Genomic DNA, 12,373 nt, shown 5'->3' with positions numbered 1-12,373 from the left:
AAATTATTCAATTTCTGGTGGCACATTGTTAAGGGGAAAAAGAAACAGTTTCTGGCTCTTATGGAGCCTGTACACAGTATTGGGAGGGACGACTAAAACTTGACAGAGGTCTTGATGCTGCTTTTATAAGAAAAAAAGTACTCTGTGGGTTTTTGTCAAAAGCCTGGGTCTCCTCCATCATCTTAGCTGAAGGGAGAACCAGGAGGGCTGCCTTCATTGGAAGGTGGAGGGAACAGGTAGCCATTGGATTAGATGAATGAGAATTAAAGGATTGTGAAGATTTTTGTCACCTGGGAGAGCGGAGTCCTTGATGTGGAGAATTTGACTGTTAGAAAGTCTAGCAATAAGAGTTGTGATGCACCTGAAGAGTAAAAAAAAGAATGTAGCCTACTAATAAACCAGATAAACAGTATTGTTTTTTAAATTTTTTAATGTGATAAAAATGGGAAAATGACAAAAATATTCAAGTGACTTAAATATCAGAAAACTCTAGTACTTACTTACCACTGAGCTTTTTTTATCAAACCAATGAACTTGTGGAAGTCATTGCTGAAGTACAAGGAACACAGATTCACTGACTTAACTCAGCTTTTAACAACAGCAAATGCAGGGACAGTATTTTCTTCAGATCAGTTTGAGTAGTTCTGGTTTTTATTTTAGAAAAAAAAAATCAGGATCTGGTGGTTCTAGTTTTGAACTATAAGAGAAACTAGAAAAAAATCCATTCAGTTATCTTATTGTGTTTAGTAGTCTATCAGATAGGAAGATTTTTGGAGGCAAAACATTTTAACTGTTTTCTCTGTTTAACTGTTTAAGTGTTGTTGTTTTGCTTGTATTTAGTTCCTCCCTCAAATCAATATTTAGATAAATAGTGAGCACATGATGAATAACTAGTCACATATATAACAAATCACATATGCTAGCATGTGCAATCCTAGCAATTTTTTTAATGTTTTAAATGGGGGAGTGTAAGTATATGAGACACCATATGTCTCTATCTCAAGTTAAACATGTACTGAAACTTGTATAGCTACTGTGTTCTTACTAAGACCAAAAAATCCTAATCTAACAATAACAAGAAGTCAGTTCATATCTAATTTTGTCAATAGACTTCTTCAAGGAAATAAAAATTGCAATTGAAGATGTGATTAGAACACGTTTACTGTTTCTTGCTTGCAAATTTGAATGGTTTGGATTAAAACCAGACCATACGGGAAGGAGGAAAATCTGTTGCTCTGCTTGTTTTTAAAAACGAGTTAATCTCCTTCAGAGTTTCTGTACAGCGGATTCTCAGCAAGTGCCTGCGTAGTGATCTGCAGACATCACCTTACTTCCAGCTGTGTTACTTGCATATAGTGCAATGCCCAAGAATCATCCACTGCTATCAAACTTTTCTGTTCTGGAAGTGAAAATGTGATGGGACTACCAAACGCTGGATTTTTGTGTTGGCCTGTGGAGTATACCTTTCTTAGTGAAGTTACCCTATTGGGAGTCAACATGTTATTGTGATGTATTTTGCATTACAGTAGCACCCTAGAAGCAAATTGTTGGGTTTCTATTATGCAAAGTGATATATAAGTGTACAGCAAGTGATATTTCCCACCTCAGTATTCACATTTACTTAGAAGCAAGTGTAGCAATCAAATTAACCTTAGAATAAGAATCATCATTGAAAATACACGTATCGTTCAGTGAGTTGAGAAAATAATAGGATTTAACTGAAAAGTACAATAAACCAACCATTAAGGACCTAAGTTCAAAGTCTGTTCCTCTAGGGGAAAAAATGGATAAAGAAACAGTGGTAAAGAAAGAATAATGAACTAGGTAGATGTATTACCAATTCAGGAATACATACATTCTTGCTAGTAGTACATGGTGCGTAACATTGTTATTTTAATCTCTCTCTAATGATGGCTATTCCTGGTTAATGGCAATTGTAGCACTTCTGAGATGTCACAATTTCAGTGTCTATAAAATGGGGCATAAGAGAGTATGGTTTATCTTTTTAAAGCTAGCTTAGGTGTGCTTTAAAAGCAAGCCATTTATAATAATTTCACCCAGTCAGTACCTCCTCTTAAAAAAGAAAAAATATTTTGCCAAAGTATATCTTCATCTAATGTGGTACTTGAGCTGTGTTATGAGCAATTTTGAATTTTGGAAGTGACTTCTAGTTCCAGCAAAAACTAGGTACCAAAACATAACCTTTTCATAGAGGGAAAGCGGTATGAACATTGAATGAGGTGCAGGTGTACCTGTGGGAGTTGGTACTGCTTGAAGGGTTTCCTGGTCTTCAAGGGAGTGTGGCAGGGTTGTTCAGTGCCTGCTTCCCAGTCGGATGGTTGTTCTGTGGCAGTCTGTGATTGTGAGGGACCGGGTATGGATATCAGGTGTTCTTTTTCAGTGCTGGAGAGCATATGGGATGAATAAAAGGCATTAAGAGGAAACAACTGGAGAGAGGAGAAGCTGCTTTTCCAAATTTGTGCTACAGTGCCAGAGGCAGCACTGGGCTCTGAAATGGTTCTGCCTTGACCTGAACCAAAACAAGTTCAGAAATGATTTTCAAATGTGGAGAGGGTTCTGTTGCAGTTCTTTCCCTGACTACATAGTTTCCTTGAAGGAAACCAGAAAGGTTAATTTTGAGTGAATTCGATAGGTTTCATATTTGAAAACAGTGTAGCCTAACACAGGCCTACAATCTAATGCTCTTTCCTGGAGTTTTGTTCTGAGAGTTACAGGACAAAAGAGATAATGGTCCTTGAATTTAAGTGCTTTCAGGATTTAGGTAAAATATTAGGTATTCGTTTCTGAAAGTGCTTTCTGGGGATTATGAGGTTCATTATAAGCTGTTTTCATAAACGGGGGCACTCTAAATTAAAGTTGGAGCTATTTGTTTAAACATCTAGTTCAGGAAGAGACCACGTTTTCAATACACATGAAGAGGGAAGAATAAAGTGTATAGAACAGTAGTGTTTTTAAGTGCAGTGGTCGTCAGATTGTATATAGGGAATAAGGACATAAAGTTCCTGGGACTTTGCCTTACTCGGTATGCATTTATAGATGTCTTCTTTCTTTGTCATCTCTTCCTTTCACGTCACCTTTCCAAAAGTTTCCTTTGTGTTTTATCCCGAAAGTATATATCAAATGGAATGGTACTGGACTTCAATGCTACTTTTCAAAAAGCAACAGTAATAACGAAATTGAAGTTGAGTTTTCTCTAGTTTAAGAGGAGATGTAGAGTTGTAGATAATGCTTGGAAGATCAGCCTCCAGTTCTTTGCTGAAATTACAAGACCATCCTTTACTTTCTGCTTGAGACCTAAACACATTCTCCTTTATATTCCTATACAAAGGTCACTTCTTGAACTATGTTAGCAAGTATGCTGTCTTTCAGCTAAGTTGAAAATAACCCTGTGGTTATGTGGTTTACTTTATAGCTATTAGTTTTAGAGGAAGCATCAGCCTGTGAACCTGTGAAATGTTCATTTTGCTGTTTCTGCACTCTTATTAAAGGTTGTGGAAGAGCTAGCAAATGTGTTGGGGTTTTTTAGCATTTGTAAAATAAGAACCATAAGTTTCAAGACTTACATTTGGTTTCTGGTTCTTTATTGTTCAGGTTTTTGCCTGTTAGTGCCCATTAGCAGGGTCTTAGTTACTTCTTCAGTGTTATTGTTTTGAAAGAGTATCTAATTAGTATTTGTCTTCACAGGGAGAAGAGAATTTATCCAAAGATTAAAACTTGAAGCAACCTTGAATGTGCATGATGGATGTGTAAGTCACTTGTTGCTTTTTTGTTTGTTAAAAGATGTTAAATTGTGATTTTGTTGCCATGGTAATAGTTCCTTAACTTAAAAATGCACCTACGGTGTATTAAAACTGAACTGGAAACCTCCACTTGTTGAGATCTACACCTGAATTCTCTAGGTATTTGTTTCTTCTTAAATATCTGACACTTTATCTTTGAAGCAAAACAAAATCCCATTCCTATACTTTAGTACTGTGTCCTACTGCTGAGTGAATTAATCTCCTATGCCAGGAAAACAGATGCTTATCTTTTCAGTTAGAACTCATCTTAAACCTTTAAATGGAATCTTTAGTAGTTTTGTGCTCTGCTGATATGTTTTGTTGACTTGAAGCTGTATTAGTGTTTTGAGTGATTTATTCTCCAAGTCTAAGAAGCAAATGATCAAGTGCTACATGCTTATTTAAAGAGACAATAAAAACAAAAATAAGCCTCTTCTGAAAGGCAATAACATAACTTGAAATATTGCTTATTTAAATACTTAATTTTTGAAAGTGGTCCAAATATTTTAAGTCATAGTCTTTTAAATAAAAGATTTTACTTAAACTAGGTACAGGGCAAAGAGATTGCCGTATTACCTTTGATGAACAGAGCAGAAATTCATGATTCATAACTACCCAAGTAGTTAGCGATAGGATGAGAGGAAATGGGCTCAAGCTGTGCCAGGGGAGGTTTAGGTTGGATACTAGGAAAAATTTCTTCACGGAAAGGTTAGTCAAGCATTGGAACAGGCTGCCCAGAGAGGTGATGGAGTCCCCATCCCTGGAAGTGTTCAAAAAAGGGGTAGATGTGGCGCTCTGGGACATGGTTTAGTCTAGTCTACCCTTGATTGATTTAGTGTGGACTTAGTAGTGTAGGTTAATGGTTGGACTGGATGATCTTAAAGGTCTTTTCCAACCTAAACGATTCTATGATTGTTAAAGCATTGTCTTTGTTGTACAAGATATCTGAAAAGTGAAGGGATACTAGATGTGCTATAAAAAGTGAAAATGTAAGTGTAAATTTTATACTTGAACACGTGTATTTCAAAAACTGTTCAAATGTGAAGACTTTTTATCTTGAGTTGCTTACACTTGTACCTTTAAATTAAGCAGTGTTATAATTGTTCTAAGTGGTAATTTTAAAGAGTGTTAATAAAATCTAGCCTTGTGGCTTGAGATCAGAAGTATGATTTTGACTTGTGTGTATTTTTGAGAGACTAGAAAGACTGGGAAAGGCAAGGATTAGAACTGCTGTATATAAAAAGTTGGCTACTTTTGCTGTACTAACTACCATTGTAGGTTTAATGTTCTGGTACAGATTGTGTTGACGTAAAAAAACAAATGCATTAATTTCCCCATTTTTTTCAAGGAATGTTATAAGAATGACAATGTAAGGTCTTTTCCAACCCAAACCAGTCTATGAATCAATGTGTAATTTATCAGTTTTTGTATTCAAGATTGTAACAGTGATTTTTACTTTGGAATTTCTTTTCTAGTAGTTTTTCATCTCCTCTAATATACTTAAGATGAAATTTTTCAAGTTTATTTTCCTGAAGTTGGTTGGGGTTTTTAAAATATTTTTCTTTGTTTCCTTGTAAAAATAGTCATTTTTGCCTATAAAACAGGGGGACAGGAAAATAGTATTTCTTCACTACTTGTTAAAAATAGTGACTGATGTCTGTTTTAGTTAACTGCCTCTGTGTCATGTGACATAAATTACAAATTTGGTGTGGGCTATTTGGTGTTGCCTGGATTTATATGTCTTTGAAAATTAATTTTGATTTTATTGTGTTAGCTTTTAAAGTATGGTTTAACGTGTGGCCTAACTGGGTGGAAAATGTTTTAATTATGAACTTACAGCAGTATATGCAGGTGTTTAAAAATCTGCTACAATTTGAAAAATGTGTTTAGAATTAAATGTGCTCAGAATTATCCACCTTTAAAGAATGGAGTATTAGGAATTCTTATGTTGTTTACTGTGTGGGTTTTTGCAGGGAATAATCTTTTATGGCTAACAACCATTCAGTATAATTTGTTACTACTTGCTTTAAAAAAACTCTGTGAAATAAAAGTAAATGAAATTACAATGCCCTTACTTAAATACTTAATACCATCAATGGTAAATGATGATGATAGTCTTCTTTTTTCCCCCCACAACTGCTGAATCAGCATGCATTTCAAATGTGAGAAATGAATGCCATCGTTGTCTTAAGGGTGTTTCTGGATTTGGTTTTTTGGGGGGGTGGTTGGGGTTTTTTGGAGGGTTGGATGGGGGGTTGCTTTTGGGGTTTTTTTGGTTGTGTTTTTGTTAAGAACGTTTGCATTTTTCTGTGGAATAAGTTGTGACTTGTATTTTCTATATAAAGCATGCTGTGTAATTGGACACGGTGGACAACATACTTAAGGCAAGATTTTTTTTTTCTAATTGAGGATAAAAGTAATGTCCAAGTTCCTACCTACCATTTGATCTATGTTACCCCAAAGAGAGATATTGTGGGAAAGACGTGTGTAATCATACTCAGGTACAGTATCTTTGAAGAAGGGAATAGTTCTAGGAATTACCTCAAGTATACATGCTCTTGTAGAAGTAATATTACCATAGCACCTTTTTGTTTGGTATGTGAGTATTTTCATCTCAGAGTTTAGGTACCCATTGTCTTTGAAATTTTCCACTTTGTTTGAAGACACAGTTTCTAGCAGTAGTATGTGAAGTAATTGAATTAGTCTACCAAATCACTGATGTCTGCTTGTAACCTTACCATCCTTCCAGGGCATGATTTGCCTCTTTTAACAAGATTCACATTGCCCATTTCAGAGTGAGGTCATATGTATGCCAGAAGTTGCCATTTTCCGTGTTAACTCTAAAGGGAGCTTAAGATGATGAGGAAATGTATAGAATTAGGTGAGATGCTTTCTCTATGAAGTGGCTAAAGAAAGAAAATCAATTTGGACCAGCAGTGATGAAATGTGAGGGAAGTAGAGGAGAAAGCATCTCTGAACCACATTGAATTGGAGTAAAAATATTGCTTATTTTCTTCCAGTTCTGGTCCTGTGTCCTGTGAAAGCTGAGGAAGGTAGAACTGCAGAATGCATAGGTAGAGCCTTTGACATGAGCAAATACTACATTTTAAAATAAAGGAAAGATGATTACCTGGAGGAATAAGTTCTTATTTCTGTGTGTAGACATTCAGTTCAGTAACAAACAAGCATCCTGTGTGGCATACATCTCCTTCAGGATGGCACTTGTGAGCAAGTAATTTTTAGATGTAGTCCTCAAAGCTGTGCTTAAATTAGTATAGGAAGTTTGTTTGCATATTGTTAGAATGTGCAGTTTTTACCTTTTCCTCCATAGATGAGAAGTAGTGCATTTTTCACCCCCTTCCTTGCTTGGGAGATCTGATATTCTGGATATCTACAGTCATTTTTATTTCCTTTCTTCTATTTCTTGTATTCTGTTAATCTGTTTTTTAAGGATTGGCTGTACTGCCTCCTGCATTGTCTTTGAGGAAAACACAGAGATAGTAAATTTATGTTTGACTATTTCACTAATGAATCAAAAGTGCCTGCTGCTTCCTTTCAAGGCTAGTTGAAATAGATTAGATTAGATAGATTGAAATAAAATTAGATGCAGCTGATAATGTGGAATATTTAATAGAAAAAAGCTAATTACACACACTTTGACTTTTCTCATCATGTTAGTAATTGTCCGTCATTTGTGTTCCTTTTGGCTCTAACACCTTTTTCCAAGAATTGCAAACCCTTAGTGTAGTAACTGTTACATTATGCTTTTATTTGGGTGTTGAGTGGCTGTGAAGGTGGTAGATATACGTGGCTTTTCTACGTGGTTTTGAAATACAGACCAATTTTCTAGCTAGTCCTCATTCTACAGTGTATTTTAATAATGGGTTTGCTACCACAGAATGAGACATGAGAACTTTTTTTAATCTGCTCTTACCAAGCATCTGTTTTTAGTGATCTGTATGCATATTAATTGGGATTATTCACTGTTGGTCAGTAGGTTGTACTGAACACTGAGAAATGTAGAGTATTGACTGATCACTTACTGGAAAGTCGATGTGCTCTGGAAAAAAAAAAACAAGCTTATTCCACTGAAAGACTTTGTTATTTTTTGACGGTAATGTTGAGAAGGTGATCTGGTACAGAATAAAAAGGCTGTTTACTTACAGACCTCTAGCACACATTTGGTTATGTCATTTCACTTCAGGATTTTTTCTGAACCAGCTTTGGCCTGGGTAGGGTGTATTGAAATTGCTCAATCCTGAGGCAATCAGTGCAATGAAGTCAGAATTTAGGAGGAGAATGATTGATGTCTTGTGTAGGCTTGTGACACTGCAATTTAGGTAATCATGTCTCCCCTTTGCATCTTCAATGCTTTCTCTGCTTTTCTGTCCTTCAGATTTTGTTTTTGGATGCCCCCCTCCCCCAGTTTGTTTAATTTTTGTGCTAGCTCTTCTTTCTCACAACATGTTTTAATTTTTTGGCAGCTTCCTTGTTTTTTCAGTGTTTTGTTCTTGTTTCTATTCTTGTATCCTTGTATTATTTTATTATTTTGGTTTCTTTAGGGCAATGATAGTATTTTGCTGCCTGAAAGAAAATGTAGATGAAAATGAACATTCTTGGGTTTTGTGTTTGCCATAGCTGTAGTACTGTACTGTGTTTGACAACATTTTTAAAGTATAGTCGTTGTCAGGACAGGTTACTTCAATGATAGATGGATCTGGGGGCTAGTTGAATGCATGGTTCTTGGTGATTGACAGCCAGGTTTATAAAATCATGAGAGTAGCCCTGCAAGGTCATACCAGTGCTCAGTCGAGCCTGATAACTTGGCCCTGAGAGTAGCCAGTACTGATTTTTGAGGGAAGCTGAGACAGGGAGTACTTCAAGGGTATTCTAGAGAACACATCACACTTTAATGGACAGATGGAGGTGAAAGTTGCATCTTTATTTCTGATAATTTTTTGTTTTTCTTTGATGAATATGTTCTTCCACTTCTGGTGTTTAGGACATTCCATGACAATGAATTCCAGTTTTAATAAAATGCCACGTGTGTTGTGATGGTTTCATTGACAGCCTTCCATTTCCTGTACTGTAAAGATCTATGGAAAATTATTTCTTTCTTTTTTCGTGTCATTCATGATTTCATAGGCTTCTGTCATATCCCCTCCCCAGAGCAGTACAAATTAATTGCTTCTTGCAATAAAAAGAGTTAGATACCTGTGATCATCCTAGTCATTCTTTTTCATAATTTCTCTTTTCAAATGGGCAGTAATAAAAATGGAGAATACGGGAATGGGATATGAACCAAAACTGCATAGTGTGGAAGGCGCAGATTTGCCATGCATGGTTGTATACACTGATAGAATGACGTTTGCTTTTCTGTGCATTTCCTAATGATTCCTAACATTATTTGACTGCTGCTAAGCATTGAGCTAACTCTGCCATAGGCATGTCTGTTGTAACACGAAGATCTATATTTTTTTTTTTTTTTGAGTGGCAAAAATTCATTTAAAGCTCCTCAATGAATATGTCAAGTTGTTGCCCATATGATCCATCTGAAACAGATAATTCTGATTTTGTGTTTTTGCCAAGTTAAGGACCCCGACTAAGCTTGTGATTAAAATAGTAACTAAAATGGATATATTTTAAACAAAAAGATTTTTGTCTTTTGGGCTCAGAATGAGACATTTGAATAAAAAAAAAAGGCGTAAGAAAAGGATTCAGAATGAAGTGGGTTTTTTACTGATTTTTAGAGTCCACTCTGATGCATCACACTAAGGCAGTTATTCTGCCAACAGAATATAGCCAACAGAAGATGTTGATGGCTGCAGTTTGACACTTAAAGCTATTTTAGAGGCTACCTGAAATAATGATGGTCATGCATGCAGTCTTTGGTGCTTGTGCATGAGCTGCTGCTTGAAGACAAGTTACTCTAAGGATACTTTCTGAGCTTCCTGGATTTTGAGTGCTTTTACAGCTTTATTTCATTGACACATTATTAAACACAGTCTTGTGAAAAGGAGAATTGATAAGGAAATATATTCTAAAGTTCTCCCGATACGATTCTGTACCTCACTGTAGGATTCTTCTTTCCCAGCATACTCACACTTCTCAAAAGGGATCTGGGATGGATTCTGTGGTGCTTTTCACATGATCCCTGAGAAGGTGTGGTCACTGAAAAGTATACAAAGCAATGGATGGTCAGAATTTGGATATGATGAAGATACAATAACGAGAGCATTGTGATGCTCTCCAGTTCAAATTTGGAGAACTCTGTGGTGTAGATTTGGTATATTAAAGCACCTGAATGTGTAAAATTGTGGCTACTGAGGCCTTTGTGGGAAGGCTTAATTTACCTGATGGACTCTTCAGGAGCAGAGGGAGTAACTGAGATGCCATAGGTGGAATAGGTGATTCCCTTATCAATTTGTTTTAAAAACACAATTTTTTTTGTGTTAGCTGCTTAGAAATTACATCATTTCAGTTGAATTTGTTAACTCCTATTTCTGTCGTGCTGGATGAATATTGATGTTTTAATATTCTGAAAATTGAATTAATGTAAGTCTAAACTAATTTTTGTTAATTCATGCAGGTGAATACAATTTGCTGGAATGATACAGGAGAATATATTTTATCTGGTTCGGATGACACCAATCTGGTAATTAGTAATCCCTACAGCAGAAAGGTAGGTTTGTTTCTGGATACTCAGTAATTTTCAAATAAGATTTAAGTTATTATTTTTCAAGATACTATTTTTCAGATATTAATTATTATCTGACAAAGATAATATCAGGCACTTTATAGTGTTTATAAATGGGAATAAAACTTCACAGTGCTTTAAACCTTAGTATTCTAATTCCTTTGTGACATAGGTATTATCCCATTTTACGGTAGGTGGTCTGGCACAAAAGGAACATGGTCTCACAACAGATTAGTGTCAGAATTAGCAATAGGATTCAGTAATTCTTGTGAAATCTTATAGTCAGATAAATTGTTTTCTGTTTCATTTTAGTTTTAAAATATTGTATTAGCTTTTCCTGTATGTAGTATACTGAGTTGTCTTTCTGTGTAATGTTGAAGTGTCAATCTTGATTGAAATGCTTTATTACCATTTGAAATTACATTGCCTTGTGTGTGCCTGTATGTGGATGGAGAATAATTTGTACTGAAATAGGGGAAGCAGGTTTGTGAAGAGGAAAGTGCTGTAAAGGTTTCTGCTTTTACACTTCTGCACTCACACGGGTTACGATACAGTTGAATGGCTTCCAGTAATGACAGCTAGCATCCATCCCGTAGCAGCAGTGTTCCACAACTTTCCTCTTCAAGGAGCTACTGATAGTTTGATAGAACAGATGCTCTGAACTCTGTCCTTCAGTGCTGGAGGTCCTATGCAGCAATGTTCAAGTGAAGTCCTCTCTCCCGTGCTTTCTCAGAGGTTCAGAATTAAACCCTGATGAGGTGCTGAAAAATTAAATGTGGTGGGGGAACCAAAATGAGTCATTGGTATGGTGGAAGAGAGTTTGAATAGAAGGTTATGAAGGTGGCAATATTTTGCCTTCCTGAAGAGCTGTGGTGGGAAAATAAAAGTGATCTGGAGTGTTGCCTGTGCCTATAGGTAAGGCCCTTTTCCTCACTTCCCCAAATGAGCCATAGCTTCCGAACTTCATCTCTTCCTTTCAACTATTGGTGTCAGTCTGACAGAGTTCGGATCAGTGTCATTAGACCAGGGTTTCTCTTGGACTGGGAGTTCAGCTGAAGAAGAGGAGGTGTCCAAGACAGCTATGAAGTGGGTGAAGGATATATTCCAAAGTGAGTGGTGTTGGAGAGACTTGCAAAGTAAAACATTCTTCGTGCAAGTAAAGGGTGTCCAATATTATTTATTGTGCAGAGTTCATTTTAATATATCACTATGGGATTGTTGCTATATCATTATCTTATATAATTATTATATTAAAATACTGTAATATTTTAATAGATGCAGCAATTTAAACATTATGTTTTCATGGGATGATTTGGGGTTTTTTTTGCTGTTGTGTACCACTGCTGCACTTAAGCGAAATGAGAAATACAGGAGGTGTTTTGGTTTTTTATTTTTAACAGTCAGCTGAGTTATTTTTTTACAAAACAGCAGAGCAGATTTTTTTTTAATTATTATTATTATTATTTCCTCCAATATATGCAAATGCAATTATAAAACAGCAGGTACTAGCAAGAAGACTTAATAATCAGCGTTGTTCCTGAAATGTACTAGAGATGTGATTTTTAATGACTGTTACAACTGTGTTAGCTTATTTTCTCTGGCTCGAGTAACAGAATCAATACACAAAAAGGGAGCAAATTGGTATTGGTACCAGAACTCTACTGTAATTATGTCATCTTGGCAGATATCCTTACCACCATATTTTCTGTTATGAGCTAGCTAGAGTAGCGAGTAGCAAAAATAGACTTAAGTCATCAATATAGTCTCCTGTGTTAGTAAAATATGTAATTTAATAAGGAAGCATTTAATCTTGTTTAACTCTTATTTACATGAGTTTTATGTAAGTCACTCCAGTTGGTGTTATGTATGGCCAGAT

General features: G+C 35.8%; 1 protein-coding gene across 2 annotated transcripts in view; it reads left to right on the top strand.

Annotated features, from left to right (window-relative positions):
- The window catches only part of DCAF6 (DDB1 and CUL4 associated factor 6), a 92,708-nt gene that overhangs the window by 14,927 nt on the left and 65,408 nt on the right, over window positions 1-12,373 (top strand). For both annotated transcript variants that reach the window (XM_075709462.1, XM_075709455.1), the window contains exons 2-3: window positions 3,706-3,767; window positions 10,390-10,482. In XM_075709462.1, the coding sequence (XP_075565577.1) occupies window positions 3,706-3,767; window positions 10,390-10,482 (155 nt within the window). The remainder of the gene's footprint in view (window positions 1-3,705; window positions 3,768-10,389; window positions 10,483-12,373) is intronic.

Source organism: Pelecanus crispus, chromosome 1, assembly GCF_030463565.1.
Source record: "Pelecanus crispus isolate bPelCri1 chromosome 1, bPelCri1.pri, whole genome shotgun sequence".
NCBI classification, from domain to species: Eukaryota; Metazoa; Chordata; class Aves; order Pelecaniformes; family Pelecanidae; genus Pelecanus; species Pelecanus crispus.
This window is presented reverse-complemented; position numbering and strand designations above follow the sequence as displayed.